The 19485-nt window shown below is 46.1% G+C and overlaps 1 protein-coding gene across 11 annotated transcripts in view; it reads left to right on the top strand.

Moving 5' to 3' along the window:
* The window catches only part of SPRING1 (SREBF pathway regulator in golgi 1), a 313869-nt gene that overhangs the window by 17427 nt on the left and 276957 nt on the right, over positions 1-19485 (top strand). Inside the window, exon 5 of one of the 11 annotated variants that reach the window (XM_027124688.1) lies at positions 14128-14300. The exons of 7 other annotated variants lie outside the window; for them this stretch is intronic. In XM_027124688.1, the coding sequence (XP_026980489.1) occupies positions 14128-14259 (132 nt within the window). In that variant the 3' untranslated portion in view covers positions 14260-14300. Of the gene's footprint in view, positions 1-2245; positions 2602-11844; positions 11985-12016; positions 12326-14127; positions 14301-19485 lie in introns of those variants that run through there. 3 more of the 11 variants (XM_027124695.1, XM_027124696.1, XM_027124694.1) reach the window with 3 other exon arrangements.

Here is a 19485-nt window from a genome sequence, read left to right as displayed (position 1 = left end):
TAATATGACACTAACCCTCTCTTGTCAAGGCTGAGAGTATTTGGTCCTCAGATCAAGACGTCGTGCCCCTTTTTCCTCTCCAGAGTCACATTACCGCACACTGTTCTTTCCCAGAGCCCCTCACTAACCCTGGTATTGGGCAAGGTCTTCCTTGTTCTTTTTCGGTTGTTCAGCGGTTGCCCTCAGAGCAGAGCAAGAGCTTTACAGCCCGCTTTCAGCATTTTTATTTCAGTGGAGCTTTTCCCTTGGGCCATGTTTGCCTTCCTGTATGTTTCTGCAGTCTATTCAATGGAATAATTTCCCTTAACTCCCTCCTGTTACTTATACTTATCTTCCCAAAGTAGTTTGTCCCCCTAAGTCAACTTTCTTAGAGGGTGAACTGTCTGGCAGTTGTTTTTAATGTTAGATCCCAGGAAATCTATTCAGTTTGCATCAGGTTTTTCATATTCTGTGTGTGTTCACTGGTGCTAAATCAGACTGTGTGTGAAAGTAATGGACACGTCTGCATGTTTCACCAGCTCATTGCTTGTGGTAACTCAGTCTCCTGGTAGTTGTCACTTTGAGCTTATTTGAACCCTTGGGCAATAACGTAGATTTACTGTGAAAACAGTTTATATCAGAGGTCAGCCATACCTGTTTATTCTGTGTTTGAATATTGGCGAGCACGTTTTGCATTTTCACTGCTTTCACAGCCTTTGCAACTTAGGTAGAGAATTAAGCTCGTTTGTTCCCACCTCGTAGATGAGGAAATGGAGTGAAGTGACTTCCCTGGGTCCCATGACGGAACCAAAACACGACCTTCATCTCCAGCGCTGAGTCCACTGTCCTTCCCACCACCCCTCGCCAGCTCCAACGCTGACTCATCTGTAAACACTCCTCTGAGAGCATACAGATCTCGGTTGTCCAGGCCAGCAGAGGGGAGAGGTGGTATAAGTAGCCAAATTGGGTCAATAATCCAAAGGTCATTTTCATTCAGCCCTGGAATATGTTTTTCTATACTCCTAAGAGGCACGTTCGCTGTTTTGGAATGTCACGGTACTGCAGACTCTGTAACGAAGCCACCCAAGGACGTGGAACATCATGGGCCTCTCCAGGCTTCTAGCCTGGACCCCTCCCTGCTCCCCTCTCTGGTTTGTTTCTGGTTCCTTCGACTGAAGGTTTTCAGAATTAGGGACCTTGTTGTAGTTTTGTATGCCCAGAACTTAGCAAAGTGCGTGATACACATTGGATTTTAAGAGAAGATCAGAGAAGGAATGAAAACACCTTTAGTTTAGAAGAAAAATTTTTAAATTGTTATGTTTGGGGTGAAAGGTAATTGGGTAATTCAAAGCATTTCCCTCAGTTCTGAATCTTAATTGCCATGCTCATTGCTGGAGCAATAAAGATAAGGTATGTTCTAACAGGGAAAGAAGCATTCTGTAGAAAAAGGCACTGTCTCCGCAGGGCCTGGGACTTGGGGTGGCCCTGGACCTGGCGACGCTGGGGCTGGCATCCAAGGGCGAGCTCAGCAGCTCTTGGAAAAGCGGGCGATAGGATTTTAGAGCAGGGTTTGCAGTTTTTGGCCTGCTCCCGGAGCTGACTTGGAGGCTGTCCAGGGGGTGCCTCAGTTGGTGAGGCTGCAAAGGCGCTGTGGGAGCTGTGTGCAAGGTTCCGAGCAAGCTGTTCCCATCGTTGGGATTTGCAGGTAGATTGTAAATGAACAGATATGTTGCTTATTTAGTCTGCTCTTTTTTCTTTTTTAATGTTTATTGGAGTATAGTTGCTTTACTCTGTTGTGTTAGTTTCTACTGTTATTTAGTCTACTCTTCACAGGCTGGAGAGAATTCGGCCTCGCAGTCAGTAACTCCTACTTATTAAGGCATGGCCTTGGGTAGTCTTTCCTCTTCTGAGTCCCAGGCCCTGCTCTGTGATATGGGATTGCATCTGCTCCTTGTGGGGCTGTTGTGAGGTGTTGGAGTGAGTAAAGGCCCAGTGCTGGGCATGAAGTCCACATCTGCAGTCCAGTGGGGGTCTGACATCACATAGTTGGCAAGGTGAGGATGGGTGGGCCCCTTGGGTGGAAGGGTGGCAACTACAGAGTTCTAGGTATTATTTTTACTACTGTTTTTAGAAGAACTCATGCTAAAGATAATTTTTAAAATGCAGGTTATTCAGAAATGTGTCAAAGATGAAAGTAATAATGACCTAAAATCATGCAACCTAGAGATCAGCCCGTTTTTTTTCTCTTTCCCTCATGACTTTCTAGGCAGATATGATAATACTTTTTCTTCTTGAAAGCAATCCTCTGATGGACATCCTTCTATGTGACATATAGGCCTATCTAATAATTTTTAGTGACCACCTGGTGTCAGTTTCATGGATATACTGTAATGTTATTAATCCCTGCTGAGGTCATTTAGCTTATTGCTGTTTTTTTTTTTCTTTTTTGGCTGCTACAAATAATGCACTGATGATATGCTTTCACATACACGTTTGTATGTTTATTTGAGAATGATTTTCACCAATTTATACTCCCACCTAAACTATGTGGGGAGTGGGACTTCCCCGGTGGTCCAGTGGTAAAGGATCCGCCTTACAATGCAGGGGACGCAGGCTTGATCCCTGGTCAGGGAACTAAGATCCCACATGCCATGGGGCAACTAAGCCCGCGCGCCACAACTACTGAGCTCGCAAGCCTCAACTAAAGAGCCTGCGTGCCGCAAACTACAGAGCCCACATGCCCTGGAGCCTGCGCGCCACAACTAGAGAAGAGAAAACCTGCACGCCACTACTAGAGAGAAGCCCGCCCACCACAACGAAAGATCCCATGTGCCACAACTAGAGAAGTGAAAACCCGCACGCCACCACTAGAGAGGAGCCCGCGCACCACAACAAAAGATCCCATGTGCCACAACTAAGACCTGACACAGCCAAAAATAAATAAAATAAATAAAGTATGCGAGGAGTGTCTTTTGTCATATACCTACGAACCCCTTGGTATCATTTTTTAACTCTTTTTGCTAATGGATCTCTATGTTCTAATTGATATTTAATTTCTTCCCATATTTTGATTGGGTGTTTATCTTTCACATGTGGTAAACTGCTCTTCTTGACCTTGGCCAGTTTTACTTTTGTTGGTCTTTTTCTTACAGAGCGTTCCTCACTGAAGGAGGCCTTAAACCCCTTTTCTTGTTTTTTTCAACCCTGCATTACTCAGAATCAAGTGGCTCACTTGTTGACTAGCTTTTCCAGTTGATCTAGGGCAGCAAATGGGGGCAGTTTTGCCCCCAGGGAACAGTTGGCAACGTCTGAGACATTCTTATCACAACTGAGGGCAGGCGGTATGTGTAGTGGGTGGAGCCCACCACTGCCCCCGTGACACAGTCATCCAGCTCCACGCATCAGCAGTGCCGGGCGAGGCAGAGAGGCCCTTCTCTCGGGTCACATTTTACCCCCTTCGGTTAAACAGAAAAACTACCAGGAGCTGAGAGTGGACTTGATTATTTCGCTGCTCTTGTCTTCTGCCGCACGCAAGTGCTGCTGATTAAATTACCCTGGAATCCCATAGGACGTGCTGCCTCCAGGAATGGCATTGTTACTCTGTGGCGGCATCCCTCGCGCGCTGTCACAATCCAGGTGCAGACACCTCCTGTGGGCAGAATGACCAGGTTTACAGAGAGCCCCCCACCCCCACCCCCCGGCCGCAGATCTGCCCTCCCCATCCCCCTACAGTGGCTCTTTGCAAGGAGGGCCTTTGGGGGTGGGGCGAGGGGAAATGAGTCACTACAGATTCCATTCGGAAAACTGGTCATTCTACTCTAAAAAGGTACCACATAAGTAAGTAGTAATAATTAAAAGAAAAAAGAATCTGGTGGGATTGTGAGAGTTCTTTCCTACACAGCACTTTTCCTGACTCTGTGGCATCAGTGCATTGCCTTCCGGGCCCTTTGCCTTTGTGGACTCTTGTTGCATAGTGTGTTGTCATGGTGTGAGGACAGTTTTGGGTACCAGGATCCCCGTTTCCGCTCAGTCACATGTCTGCAACATTCAGCGTCCAGTCAGCTTACACAGACATGAAGAGGAACAGGTGGCCCCCGAGGGCCTGAGTGGGGAACAACAGCGGTTGTGTTTGTGTGGCCAACTACGTGTCCCGGCAGCCCCTCGCCACGTACCTTCAATTGTACAACTCGATTCATGTCTGCTGTTAGAGCTGAACTGCTGGACTTTTTAAAAATAGAAGTACAGCCTTTAATATTATAATAAACAAAACAACTGGCCAGTTACAACCAGCGGGCCCTGCAGTCAGTCAAATGTTTGGATAGGGGTCCAGCTGTATTGTTTCTCAGGACTGTACAGTCTGTGGGCTCAGAGGAACCAAAACATATCACTGCTAGAAATGCATTTTATTTCTAAGAGGGTACTTTCCAAGTTTTTGGTAGGGTCAGTAGTTCCTCAGGTCTTTGGACTTTCTAAATTCATACATTTTTTTATGCAGCATAGAGTAGGCAAGCTCTCATCAGCTTACATCCGGTTATCAAAATCAGAAGTGTTTGCTAAATGAGAAAAAGTGGTGTTGGCTATCAGTTAAATTCAAGATTTCAGACTATGTTGGTCACATGTCACTATTACTGAGGGAGGAGTGTGTGTGTTTATAAGTGTAACAGCAAAATGAAGTCTGTGAGTAGCATCCTAATTTTACTGATGAGAGCACAGGCATTAATGACCTTGAGTAAATTAACCTCTTCTGGCTTTGGTTTCCTCATTTGTCAGAGGAGGGTGATTGCTAAGGTATCTTGCAGATCCAAAATTCTGATTTTTGTGCCAAAGATCCTGCCACGTGTTAAAGCAAGACCAGAGCCCAGCGACTTGGTCCTTGGCTTTGATTTTCACTGGGTAAGTGGAGACCAGTTATCTGGAGCCTGTTTTCTTCAAATCAGGGCTTCCCCTTCTCTCTTGAAGATTTCAACTGGGGCTCACCACTTTTTGCCTTTTTCTCCTCAGATTTTCAATAGAGACCATATTCGTCTCTGCTGGGACCAACTTATTATGTATTGCTGCTCTGCACCTGTGAAGACAGCTGCTGTGTTTTCCATCATAAAAACAGCTGCCTTTTGGCAGGGAAGCCCAGAATGTGCTATGTAGCTATACCTTAATACAGTGCTAAATTATTTAGGCATGCTTAACCTGAGATGCTCAGAGCATCTTGGAATTCCTATTAAGGGCTTCTGTAGTCATCGCTCAGTAAAAGGTTTCCCTTTCATTTCTTTCGTGATTACTAGGCAGAAACCTGAAAATGTAGGGAGTTACATTTTAAAATATAGAAAATTACAAAGATACTAAATTGTGCCACAATAGTCAGATCCCCAGCCCCCAAATATAACCACTAATTAAAGTTTTTATGTAAAGTTATCTTTTTTTGTACATGAATGTGTATTTTATGTTAGTACATAAATAAAGGTAGAATCCTGCTGTACATAATATTTTAAAAGTTCTTGTTGTGTTGGCTTAACCTAACTATAGCTAATTGATTTACGGAGTGGGAAAAGTACACATTTTATTTTTTTAATTTTTATTTATTTTTAAATTTTTATTTATTTATTTTTTTAAAAGTACACATTTTAATTGTGTAATCTGGCCTCTAAAATAAAGCCAGGGTAGGATTGAAAGCCCTTTTGGAAATGCATACAAGTTTGTCATTGCATTTCTGCATCCCTTTTCTATCTGATTTTTACACAGTGGGGAGACAAGTCTTTGTGTTCTTCACAAACAAGTTACAGACATTCTATTTCAGCCAGAGTTGACCTGCAGGAAATGTGCTGAGGTCTCAAAGCCTGTCACGGCAGAATCCCACTTTCCTGAGAGAGCTAAGAGAAAAAGATGGGGGGGAGCCCCACTCCAGATCTCTGAAGTATGTCATTCATTTCAGTGAATCACTACAGAATTAAAAAAACAAAAAAATATATAAAATGCCTGGGAAGGACACATGGGGACCGTCTTTCTGGATGTCTAGTTTGGGGAAAGGATGAGCTGAGCTCAAAGCAGCCAAGTTTCCCCAAAAGCCAACTCTGCTTTGTCAAGTTTGTGGCGCATGTGATGGTTTTTGAGGGCAGGAGGGATGTCGTTTTCTAAAGATGTTCCCAGATGCTCTGTGGGCTGCTATTTGGAGCTGGAATCTTCTCTGCTCACCTCCATAGTCCCAGAGGCCTAGAGTTCCCCCCCCCCCCCCCCCCCCCCCCCATGCTGGACTCAGTTTCTCTCGGGAGGTTTTTGTCTGGGCAGCAATCCAGGGCGTGCTCCGAGAGCTCAGGCCCTGACACCCGTGCCCCTCCTGAGCTTTGCCTGTAGCCTGCTGAGTGCCAGCTTGGAGGCCTGAGATAAATAGTCTTGCAGCTGCTTAGCCGTCAGCCGGGCTCATTTATTTGACACAAATAAGCTCATTGACCTGATTTAGCGCAGGGAGGAACTACGGAGTCAAGTCCAGTATGATCTTAAAGCCCTGTCTTTTCACCGCAGCCTTTTCAGACCTTCAAGGATGGCCACTGAATTAAACCATGGTCGTGGGCACTCTTTCAAGGAAAGAAGGAGGAAGAGAGATGGGAGGAAGAGGAAGGGGAGAGGAGAGAAGACGGAGGTGCCAGGGGCACAAAGAGCAGTTGCTGTCTGTGCCACTTGGTGGCACCAATTCCTTAGGTTTTCTGTCCTCAGCATAGTCCTTGTTGGGAGACTGTGGGACCTGTGCCTGAGTGGGTTCCCTCTCCTTAAGACAATGAAGGACCATCTGGTAGTGACGACAAACCAAGACTCTTTCCAGGGCCCGTCGATGTTGTGCACAGGGACTCAGGGGAGTATCCATTGCAAGGAGAAGGAAATAGATCTGCTGCTGGTGCCCTCGAAGACACCAGGCTTAACTCGGTGCCCGTGACTGCCCCCTTCTTCCTCCTCTCCCGTTCACCGAGGCAAAATGTACAATAGTCTCTTGACCATTCCTGCCCAGACAAAAAACATTTGCACCATCACTTTCACACGGCACTGTCTTCTGAGGCTGGTATTCTTTCTCATCTTCATTTTAAGAACAAGGCTCTGATGCTCAGGTTAAATTTTGCTCCAGGTTATACTGTTAGATGCCAACTTCAGAGCCCTGGAAGGTGCATGCGGGCCCAGCCTAGGAACACTGTGATAGCAGCGACTGTCTTCCTATCATTTCTGGCGCTAAAGGCCTCTTATTTAATCCTAACAACCACGCTTATGTGATAGTAGGTCTTTTTATCCTCATTCTAAAGAAACGAACTTGGATTAATTTCTTCGCGTAGGGGAACACTGTCTTAGTGGTTTAAACCAGGATAGTGACGGAACCCAGATCTTTTTTTGCTCTTGGACCTGGACTTTTAGCCCCTCTGATGTAGTGCCATACTGGGCTCTTGAGCGGTGAGAAGGAGGTCCTAGGTGGAGGAGGGGTTACTTGCTCTGAAGCTTGCTGTTTGACCTTGGGTTTGGATCATCCTTGATTTAAGCAGAATGTTTCACCTCGCTGCTAGTCCTGCCAGGAAGGGTTTTTGAATAATGCATTGAAAGGGGATCTTAGCCTTTCAGCACAACCCAGGTGAGAGGGCTCTATCTTAACATTCTTTTTCCCACTGAGCAGAGTCCTTATAATGGGCTGAATTCTCTCCTTCCAAAATCCGTATGCTGAATTCCCAACCCCAGTCCATCAAAATGTAACCTATTTAGAGAAAAGGCCTTTGAAGAGGTGATTAAGTTAAAGTGAAGCTGTGAGGGTGGCTTCTAATCTAATAGTACTGTGCCCTTCTAAGAAGAGGGAGAGACACCAGGGCTTCAGGAAGGCAGCCGTCTGCAAGCCAAGGAGGGCCTCAGGAGAAACAAACCTACTGACACCTTCATCTCGGACTTCCAGCCTCCAGAACTGCGAGAGAATAAGTTGCCATTTAAGCTCCCCAGTCTGTGGTATTTTGTTATGACAGCCTCACTGACTGATAAAATCCTTGAAGGAAATGATGCTGAGTTCTACGCAAACCCGAAGGACAGCACGGGGTAGGGAGCAACACTGAGCTGCGTTGCTGAAGCCATCTTGGCTCCAGTGTGTCTCTTCTTTTCTGGGCCTGTTTGCCCATCTGTGAAAGTGTACAGGGGAGCACGTATGAGGGTCCTTCCAGCCCTGGCATTCCAGGATTCTAGTTGGTAGCTTCAAGACCTGGAAGGTGCTGCTTTAAACCTGTGGTGTTTAACTGCAGGGAGATTTTGCCCCCCAGGGGACATAAGCCAATGTGTGAAGACAGTTTTGTTTTTTTTTTTTTTTTTTGTGAAGACAGTTTTGATTGTCACGAAGTGTGTGTATAGAAGTACTGTGGGCCTCTAATTGAGGCACAGCCCCCACTGTGTTTTGAAGTGGAGAAACCCTGGGTTAAACTTCGTTGCCCCTTGAATGGTGATGATGTGGAATTGCCAGCCCCAGTCATTCATTCAGCACGTATTTACCTGGCATTTACTGTGTGCTTAGCTCTGTGCTAGGGAGTACAGAGAACTGGAAGACAGTCTTCTGGAATTTAAAATCGAGTTGATCCTGAGCCTCTGGTTTTGGGAACATAGTACCTAAACATTCTTAGGTGTCGATGCTACTGTCCGCCTTAGGATAAACTGTCACTTTGGGTTTCCAGAGAAAGTCTTTTATGCTTGGACATCCAGGAACCATTTATTTAGTCCCACCTCATTCATAGCCCTACACTAGTATAGCTTGTTTCTTTTCAAAAAGGATTTGAGGAAACTCTATGTATTTGTATGTAGTACTGATTAGTAAAGCAAACTAAATTATAACCAGTTTAAAATAGAATGCCGACATGCAGTTGTGAGACAGCAACACAGTTGATGCATATACACTATATGCATTTTTCTAATTTTTCCGAATTATAAAGTGACATGTTGCATTATAGAAAATTAGAGAAGAGAATAAAAGCTTTCATAATCCTTCCATTTGTAGATCACCATTATTTGGTGTGTATCTCTTTTCATATACATGCACATATATTAATATATTTAACAAAAAAGAAAATTGTGATCCTATTTTACCATTTTGTAACCAAATGAATGACCCTCTAATGGGGCTTTGACATCTGATTTGGTGATCACAAGGCAGAGAAAGTGGCCTGCATGCCAGGCTGGCTGTGGAGTTACAGAACCAAGGTCACTGCCCACCAAGAATGCATTGATCCAGGGAGGTGGGTGAAGGCCCACATTTCATTTCACAATTCAAGGGGGCATCATTCATTTGGTAACAAAGAGCATGGTGTGTTCCACGCCACCCTTTGCCCCTCCCCCTTTGTGTGACCCAGCAGCCCTGGAACTCTATTTTTGGTAGCAGCTTTGTTGAGAATACAATTCACTTACCATGCAGTTCACCATCTAAAGTGTACAATTCAGTGATTTTAGTATATCCACAGAATTGTGCAGCCATCACCACAATCAATTTTAGAACATTTTCATCACCCCAGAAGGAAGTCCCATACCCGTTAGCTATTGCCTTCCCATTTCCCCCCAGTCCTTCCAGCCCTAGATGACCACTAATCTACTTTCTGTCTGTAGATTTGCCTATTCTGGACATTTCATATAAATGTAATCATACAATATGTGATCTTTTGTGACTGGCTCCTTTCACAAACATGAAAGCACCATGTTTTCATGGTTTGTCCAATTATAGCATGTATCAGTACTTTGTTCTTTTTTAAAAATTTATTTTTTAGTTGAAATATTCATACACCATACAGTTCACCCTTTTTAAGTATACAGTTGAGTAATTTTTCCTATTCACAAAGTTATGCAGACACTACCACTAATTCCAGAACATTTTCATCTCCCCAAAAGAAACCCCATACCTATTGGCAGTCCACTCCTCATTCTTCCTCCCTGCCAGCCTGTGGCAACAATTAATTTACCTTCTGTCTCTACGGATAGACCTATTATGGATATTTCATATAAATAGAATCATACAGTATGTAGTCTCTTGTTACTAACTTCTTTCACTTAGCATGTTTTCAGAGCTCACTTATGTTGTAGCATGTCTCAGTACTTCATTCCTTTTTATGGCTAAAGAGTATACCATCATATGAATAGACCACATTTGCTTATCCATTCATCAGTTGATGGGCATTTGGGTTGTTTCCACTTTTTGGTTATTGTGGATAACGTTGCTGTGAACATTTGTGTATAAGTTTTGTGCAGACATATACTTTCTGTTCTAGGCATATACCTAGAAGTGGAATTACTGGGTTATATGGTAACTGTATGTTTCATCTTTTGAGGAACTGCCAGACTGTTTTCCAAAGCAATTGTACCATTTCACATTCCCACCAGCAGTGTATGAGGATTCCAGTTACTCCACGTCCTTGCTAAGACTTGTCATTGTCTGTCCTTTTGATTGCAGCCATCCTAGTGATGATGAAGTGGTATCTCATTGTGGCTTTTGACTTAGCATATCCCTGATGCCTAATGATGTTGAACATCTCTTCATTTACTTAGTGGCCACATGGACATCTTCTTTAGAGAGATGTCTATCCTAATTCTTTGCCCATTTTAAAATTGGGTTGTCTTTTTATTCTTGAATTGTTCGAGTTCTTTATATATTTTGGATATGAGCCCCTTATCAGGTTCATGATTTGCAAACATTTCTCCCATTCTGTGCATTGACATTTCACTTTCTTGATGGTGTTCTTTAAAGCATAAAAGTTGTAATTTTGATGAAGTTCAATTTAACTAGTTTTTCTTTGGTTGCTTGTGCTTTTGGTGTCATGTCTAATACCACTTGATTTTTAATGAATGATAATATTCCTTGGAATAGATGTAACATAAAGGGATAATTATTTGATACTAACTTGCATAATGTTTTAATGCCCTTATCCCTACCTCCACCCCCAGTAACTTTATTCTGGTGATATCTGGAGTTAGACCTCAAGCCATTTGCAAATTTCGTCAGATCCCTGTAGCCTTTGTAAACACATCATTGTTCCTCATGTCTCTTTTTCTCCCCTGGAATGTGCTTAGCGATGCCCAGACCTCTGCAGTGCAATTGACAAGGTGCACAAGTCTCCAAGTAGCACAACTTCAGGTGCCCTTTGTCCCTGTGATTCCATCGCCAACGTTGCACTAATGCAACCTTGTGGGACCACGTCGCCATCTTCTGGCAAAGATGGGAAAGTGCAATGCCAGGAACTTGAACGTTCTGTGGAAGGTCTTTTCCTTTTTTCCCTTCTCCGTGGTAGATTGTCAGGTACCAACTAATTGTTTTCATTCTGACCTGCTTTTGTTGCTTTAAAAGGTTTTTCCACCTTTGGAGGTAGCGTTTAAAGATTCAACCACTTATGAAAACCAAATCTGTTTTCTATAAGGCAGGGAAGCTTGTGTGTTTCTCATTCTACAGGCAGTTCCCGGTGTGTGAAACATTTCATCATTGAGTAGAAAGCAATATTTTACCTTAGGTGGGGAAAGGAAAATGAATGCAAGTCATTTCTCTTGTCATATGGGTCACATTATCATATTTGTTGAGTCCCTGATCGTCTAGGACTCTCAGGTGTATCATTATACCTTCTCCCAGCCCTCCCAGGTATACCCAGGTGTATGTATTGTCCCTACTTTGCTGATGAGAGTGAGGCCTTGGAAAGATAAATGACTGACCTTTGTTTTCTAGGACAGAATGGGCAAAAACTTTTTTTTTAATGAATGATAGAATGGTCAGGAGGTGAAATCATTAGTATCCAGTATAATGCCTTATACTGTATTTTAATAGGTCTTTATTGAATGAATGAAAAAAGTAAATTCTGTGCCCTGACTCCTGACCTACTTTCTTTTCACCGCATCCAGCTGCTTCTCCTGTCGTAAATGCCTCGTCATTTCAACAAATATTTGCAGTGTTGTTCAATGAGAGAACAGGTGTTTATAACTTTCAACCTTTAATAAAAGGAGTAAAAATGTGATTTTTTAAAAAATGTGCAGAAAAACACACAGATATTCATACCAGTGTTGTTCACAACAGCCAAAAAGTGGAAATAATCCAAATGCCTGTCAGAAGATGAATGGGTAAACAAAAATGTGGACTATCCATACGATGGAATATGATTCAGCCAGAAAGGAATGAGGTCCTGACACAAGCTACAGCATGGACGGCCCTTGAAAACATGATGCTGAGTGAAAGAAGCCAGTCCCCAAAGACCACATGTTGTATAATTCCAGTGCAACACATGTTGGGGTGGCTGCACAACTCTGAATATACTAAGGATACACTTGAAATAGGTGTGCATTTTATATTTATATTATGTCCCAATAAAGCTGTTTCTAAAATGTGTACAAGAAGCTTTGCAAAGGGCTGGTGTGGGTGTTGGGGAGAGGTGTTGTGCTTGGGACCCCCACGGAAGAAGTGGAACCCAGAGTGGAGAGCCAGGCTCAGCCAGAAGGACCTGAGCTTAAACTCCAATTCTGCCCCTGACAAGTAGCGTCATTTTACCCTAATACTTAGTTGCTCTGGAGTTTGGTTTTCTTATTTGTAAGACAGGCATGACAGTACCCTCCTCACAGGCTCTTTTTGGCTTAAATAGATTATGTATGTAAAGTTTCTTGCACATGCCGCGTTCAGCAAATATTCATTTCCGTCTTCCAACCCTGAATTGCTATGATTCTGTGACTTTCAGGCTGTGAATGGGCTGTTAAGCCCTTTTACCTTCAGAAGCTTCTAGTGGGCAGTGCAGCTGAGTGGATCCAAAATGTGAAATGAGGGGTTTGGACTAAGCTAAAAGCCTGGCCACTTGCAGGAGTCTGTGGTTTCCTTGTTTAGATGCCCTAAGTTAGCGGTCTGCTTGAGCCCTCTGTGGTCTACACTGCAGGACCCCAGTCCTGCCCATGGCGGTTTGTGAGTCTGTGGGACACACATGCATTGTCCTCTGATTCTGAAAGGCCTGTGCAGCATCTGTAGGTAGGGCCCTTCTCCTGTCTGCTGGACACCCCCAGCTCTGCCTCCCCAGTTCCTTCTTCAAGGGGCCGATTGGCAGAGGGGCCTTGTTGTAAGGGGGACGCTGGGAGTGTTTCCAGCAGCAGAGTTTTTCTTTACCTTCGTAAAGCAGTTTTGTTCTGGATGAATAAGGACCCTTCAAGCTACTCCACACAAAGGCAGATAAGCATGTACCAGTGAGGCTGGGGGAAAAATGGAAGGGGGTGTCTAGAATGTCTCTGCCACCCCCAAGCTGACAAGTCACATCAGTCCTGCTGTCGGACACCTCGGGACCAGAGGAATTGACTTCATTGGTGGCCCCTGACCCCTCCCAACAATCCTAGGCAACCCCGGGACCTGGCGAGCTCCATCCCTGTGCTCTTCCTTGAACTAGAGGCCTCACCCAGTGGGCGGTGCGCAACACAGGGGAGTGAATTCTGAACACGGAATTTTCAGATTGGGTGGTGGGGCCTGGGGAGGGAGGGCTGTTGGGGATGAATTGCAGGGGAAGGCAGGTCCTGCGATTCTTATGAAAATGAAATAAAAGGGAGAAAGAGTCTATTGGGTTTTGACATTTCCTAATTGTCACTTTTACACTGGGGGAGTAAATTCAAATTTCCTTCTTTTTAAAATTACATAACCTTTCTCCTGTCCAAGGACACTTATTCAGAGGCCTTCATTTGGGGTCTTGTGCTAATAACCGTAATGAGACTCTGAGAGGAGAGCTGTGGGGCCAGGACCGGAATGGGGGGGTTTGAATAGGGGGAACACCGGTTAATGGGGGTCGGTCCTCCCTTCTGGCCCTCAGTAGAGGGAGCGTTGTGTGGCAGCACTGACAACGGAGTCTCGAAAGACATAGTGAAACACAGCACAGCATCCCTGCAAAGCAGGTAATGTTTCCCACTTTACACAGGAGGAAACGATCCGTGAGAGGGGATGCAGTTTACCAGGCCCAAGGAGCCAGGAAGTGGGGCTCAGACCCAGCCCTGCATTTTGATGCGATGCAATGGCCTTAGGCAAGAAGTGACTTAAAATGAAGGCCGTCTGTGCTCTTTCCCGGGCCCTTTCTGCCCTTCTGCCAACAGCATGCCCATGTCTAGGCTGAGCCCCTTGTCCTATACAAAGGTTTTCTCCCCACATGGGTGTGCTGGTTCTTGTTTCAGCCTAGAGTGCAGAATCTCAGAAGCCCTATTGATGACATAGACACCTGGAGATGGATGCATGAGATAAGCCTGGTCAGGGCCAGGGGCAGTTTGACCCTCCCAGGTGGAAGATCATGGTCAAGGCAGATGTGAAGTGCAGGAGTCAACACACTTTCTCTGTAAGGGGTCTGAAGGTAAGTATTTCCAGTTTTGAAGTTATACGGGCTCTGTTATAAATGTTTAACTTTGCTGTCGTAGCTTGAGTGCGACCAAAGACACTATGTACACAAATGGGCTTGGCTGTGTTACAGTAAAACTTTATTTACACAGGTCGGGGGCCAGATTCGGCCTGCAGGCTATAGTGTACTGACCTCTGGCTTAGCGAACCAGTCTTAATTGGTCAAACTCCCTTCTTAGTGTTGTCCTTTATTTAGAGACAAAGTGCTAGAAAAGATGGAGTCTTTTCAGTGGTCCCTAGAAGGTTGCTAACAACCATGAAAGGCCACCTTCGGAGAAAGACCTCCACCAAGTGAAAGCAACAGGAGTTCAGAGCTTTTACCCTCCGGCAGATGCTCAGAAATGAAGATTCTACTTTCCTCCCATTGTCCCTCAATGGAAGGCTGGGTGTTTTAATTAGCTAATGTTGGCAAATTGCTTTGAAGAAGATTGTAAAACATTCGTGCTACAAGTGCCAAGAATCCTAATTAGCTTTCCTTAAAGATACCACCTGGAAGTGTGATAGCTTGTTGCTAGAGGTCCAAGCGGACCCAAAACCGGTTTTTAAGCAAACACAACTGAATACAATCGGATCTCTCCATTGACGTCACATTTTCTTCCTTCTGCCGAATCTGATTCCAAGCAGCTGGGTTATTAAACCATGAAAGTCTGCTAGCGACAGGGGCATGAAACAAATTAACCCATCCATTTGTTGCCGCCGATGTTGCCTTTTGGATTTTTAGCTTGTGCGTTGGAGGCCCTGCCCTGGCGTGTCAAGGTTACAGGGAGGAGGAGGCTGGCAGCCACTTAGTCATACAGCAGGGCTGGCTCCCAGGTCCCCCAGTCGGAGAGAGACATGTATATGCTGTCGCTCTTAACAGCTGGATAATGAATTTGCTCTCCAACACTCTTGTTTCATGTGGTGGCAGCGGCGACAGCAGCAGCATCTGATCTGTGTCACCATCAGAAGCAAGTGAGATGTAGTTAATATGGACCTTAGCCACTGACATGCATTGATTCGGAATCTCCAGGCTCTGATGAAGTCCTGCTAAATTGGTGGGGCCGGGCCCTGTGTGAGAGGATGTGGCAGGGGGCAGGGATGGGGAGGGATTCCTCAGCCTCACCACTGTTGACATTTGGGGCCAGATGATTCTTTGAGGTGGGAGGTGGGGAGGCTCTGCTGTGCACTGTAGGACGCTGAGTAGCATCCGTGGTCTCTACCCACTAGGTGCCAGTAGCAGCCCTCATTCCCAGTGGTGACAGCCCACAATGTCTCCAGACACGGCCTAATGTTCCCTGGAGGGGACAGTCATCCTAGTTGAGAAACACTGGATTAAGGGGAGGAGGGGGGCATGGAGTCATGTTTTCCAGGGATGCACTTGGACCAGGGGCCTAGTGGAAAGTGGGCTCCAAGCATCACTCTTGACTCCTCTGTCACACCCTCATCCAATCCATGAGCAAGTCCCAAAGGCTCTACCTTGACGGCGTGTTCTGCACCAGACCACTTCTTGCCACCCCGCCTCTCCTGCTCTTGTTCAAGCCCCTGCGTTTCTGGCCTAGATGATGCTAGCAGCCTCCCAGCTGGTCCTTCTGTGCCCCTTTGCTCCCCATAGGCAGAGGGACTCTCCGGAAAGGTAAGCAAGAGCGTCTCAGCATCTTGCCAGGAACCCCCAGGCTCCCTCGCACTTACACTGAAATCCCTAGTCCAACCAGGTGCTGTGCCCTGTGTGCGCCTCCCCTCTGCCCATAGACATCCTTCACTCCCCTGGGTCTCTGCTCAAATGTCCCTCTCCAGGGGCCTTCCCGCACCCCTATCCTGAAGAGCACATCTCTGTCTTCTCTGCGCTAGGGGTCCTCAGCCTCAGCGCTAGTGACATTTGGGGCCAGACGATTCTTTGCAGTGGGGGCTGTCATGGGCATTATAAGATGTTCAACAGCATCCATCTCCCTTCCCCACCAGATGACAGTGGACCCCCCCACCCAATTGTGACAACCAACAATGTCTCCACACATTGCCCACTGTCCCTTAGAGGCAGCATCGCCCTGGTTGAGAATCACTGCTGTCCTGCAAGTGTTTTTCTTCACGACGCTCTCCGACAGGGCATCCTGTTTGTCTTCTTCACTGGAATGCAAGCTTTAGGAAGACAGGACTTAGATTTTTCCCCTTCTATATTCTCAGAGCATAGAATAGAGCTTGGGACATAGTAGGTGCTCCGTAATTGTGTTGAATGTTATGAACTGCATGCTTCTAAGCAACCTGTGACGTGATGGGATCATGGATTGGGGCAGGACTGACCGGCAGAGTGTGTCTTACTGGTTATAGACATCGAAATGCTGTGCCTTGGACATCTGCAAGCTCTTTAAAGCACAGAGAAATCTTTGGGAACCCTAAGCCAGGGCTCTGGTGGAAGGGCAGCTACAGAGCCCCTCCCTGGAAGCGCTTATTCCGGGGATAAGGTGCATTTTCCAGGGGCACCCAGATGAGCCTGCAGACCACACTTGAAGAGACACTAGGCTCTGTTCAGAGTAAATGGTTTCTGGCCAGCAGACATTTCTCGAACTGAAGGGTTTGTGTGGTCTGGAGAGCCAGCGAACATTCTAGCTTCTGTTCGTGGGTGTGTTGAGGATTTCTTTCCTGGCTACAGGTGGTACCTGGAACTTGGCTGATGAGAGCGATTCTCCTCCTTTCCTTCATCCCCCTCTCTCAGCATCACCAAGACATCCAGATGGATGGCTCTGGTTGGGTGTGGTGAGCCCTACGAACACAGCCATGCATCAGCGTCATGGGGGGGTTGGCCATGTGCAAAGCCACTTCTTCCTCCTTCTGGTGCTACTCTTCTAGCTTCTGGCGTTTGCATGTTATTTCTCCCACCCTCTCTTCATAGCGGAGGGGACATACTGTAAAGTGTAGCAATTATGAGAAATCTGACTTCAAACTGAGACTCCGCCACTGGCCACGTGACTTTGGCAAATGACTTAACTTTTTAAAAACTCGGTTTGCCCATCTCTACAGTGGGGATAATACCCAGTTCTCTGTTTCCTCCTGAGGATGCCATGAAATGAGCAGGGTTCCTCACCTGGCCTGGCCAATGTAAGTCCTCACTGAGGAGTTGCTGTTGTTATTTCCTGCCTACCAGCGGCGCCTTCCTTCAGCCAGCTCAGCCCTCAGCAGGGTTCACCTGCCTCTTCCCTTTTCCTCTCGAATTTGGCTCCTGTTGCCTCTTTGGTGTCATCGTCCCCACTAGCAAGCAGCTTCCCCCTCCTGACTCTCGCCCCCTCTCCCTCCCTTCCCAGCATGCGTATCTCATCACTGTGATTACACCGTATTAGCCACCGTGATTGTTCCATGCCTTGGCACCTCATTACTGAAATAAAGTTAACATTAATGGGAGTCCTGCAGCTAATCCCTCTGCTCACTTCTCCTGAAAATGCATTCCAGTGATTAGCAGGAGAGACACATGCATATATTCATTTTAAAACTGTTCCCCGGCTTCCCCCCTCTCCCTCCACATCTCCTCCTCAGTCACTGCAGAGACGGAGGCCAGGGGGCCTTTTAGCTGCCAATGGGTGGAGGAGGCAGTGAAATCCTTCCGAACTGGGGCAGGCAGGATTTTGGGAGCAGCCAACTTTTCCCCCTAGAAAAGAAGCGCATTGGTTTTTTTAGGGTGGGTGCAATTAAAAACAAAACCAACCCACAAACAAAAGGCCTTAGAGTGAAACAGACTGGGGGTGTGTCCTAGTCTTGCCACTTTCTCCTAGGAGACCTCTGTAAAATTGGTTTAACCTTCCTGAAGTGCAGTTTCCTCCTCTGGTGAAGGGGAGGATTATGTCAGATGAGGAATGTGGAAGAGCCTAACGCCTCAAGGATCGCTTTCCTCCCCTCCCCTGGCCTGCGAAACCAGAGGTCGGGGGTGTCCACGGGGCTCCTTGAGGCCCCCAGTTTTGGGATGGTGCTGAGCACGATGAAGATGAATTTCCCAGTGACGTATTATTTATAAGAACTTGGGTGAAACTCACTCCATCTTCCTTCCCCCTGCCCCGGGGAATCTGCAAATCCACAGACTGACAAATACCCTCCCTCATGGGGCTCAGGAGCTGGGCTCCTAGGTCCTCTCCTTTCCCGCATTTCCTCTGTCCTGATTAAAACTGGGGCCAGGATGACTCCCCCCGCCCCCGCCGTGCAGCTCCCCCTCGGCAGCAGCCAAGAAAAGGGAGCAGGGGAACAGCAGAGGGAGGCGTGGGGCTGTAATGAGATTCACCGGCGCCCTCACTCACCCTCCGTGTCAAGGAGACATTTTCAAAAAGGTTTGACACAGCATCCTCGCAGAGCCCTTTGCCAAAACGCAAGGTGGAGGCCCCCGGAGTACTTTAAGCCGGCTTCTGTTAACAGAGGGGCCCGTCTGCATATTATAATCACGCCGCTCCAATTCCCCGTTAAGCAGCTGTTCCCACAAAGAGGGACAATAGCTCAGCCCCACCCCTTTGAGAGCTGATTTCAGTCTTGTCTTTGCCGGTGCCAATTCTTTGATCAGTTTTCACTTAGGATCTGGAGGGCATGTTACAAAGTGCTTTGGGATGGCTGCCAACAGGCGCCTCACTGGAGCATGACAGGGGCCCAGAAGTGTCAGCGTTGGGAGAGAGACAGAGCTCACAGGATGCCTTTTAAAAAATAATTATATTTGAATTTTAAAAGCAATCTTCATATATGTTAGTAGATTCATTTATATGGAAAGCTATGCCAGTTCCTCTACCCTTTTAATATTTGATGTTGCATCAGCTTCCTTCACAGTTGGGATGAGCGTTCTCTGGCATCTTGGAGACTTTGGGGACTCCTGGGTTAAAGAAAAAGCAGTGAGAGGCTGGATACTGTCATTTCTTTCCCATTCCTCATTGGCTCTCCTTCCTCCCACCCCTCAACCAGATGCCTTGTTTCTAAATTGATTGTAGAGGATCCGAGGGAGCAAGGCAGGAAATGGGGGGGGGGGTCCAAAATACACTTGGTTTGTTGGTGGTGGGAGGGTAACAATATCTATCATTTATTTTATTTTTTTATTGTGATAAAATATACCTAATATAGAATTTACCATTTTAACCATTTCTCAATGCACAGTTCAGTGTCACGAAGTACATTCATATCGTTGTGCAGTTTTCACCACCATCCAG

Source organism: Aethalodelphis obliquidens, unplaced genomic scaffold (assembly GCF_003676395.1).
Source record: "Aethalodelphis obliquidens isolate GAN/ISIS:26980383/991018 unplaced genomic scaffold, ASM367639v1 scaffold28, whole genome shotgun sequence".
Classification (NCBI taxonomy): domain Eukaryota; kingdom Metazoa; phylum Chordata; class Mammalia; order Artiodactyla; family Delphinidae; genus Aethalodelphis; species Aethalodelphis obliquidens.
This window is presented reverse-complemented; position numbering and strand designations above follow the sequence as displayed.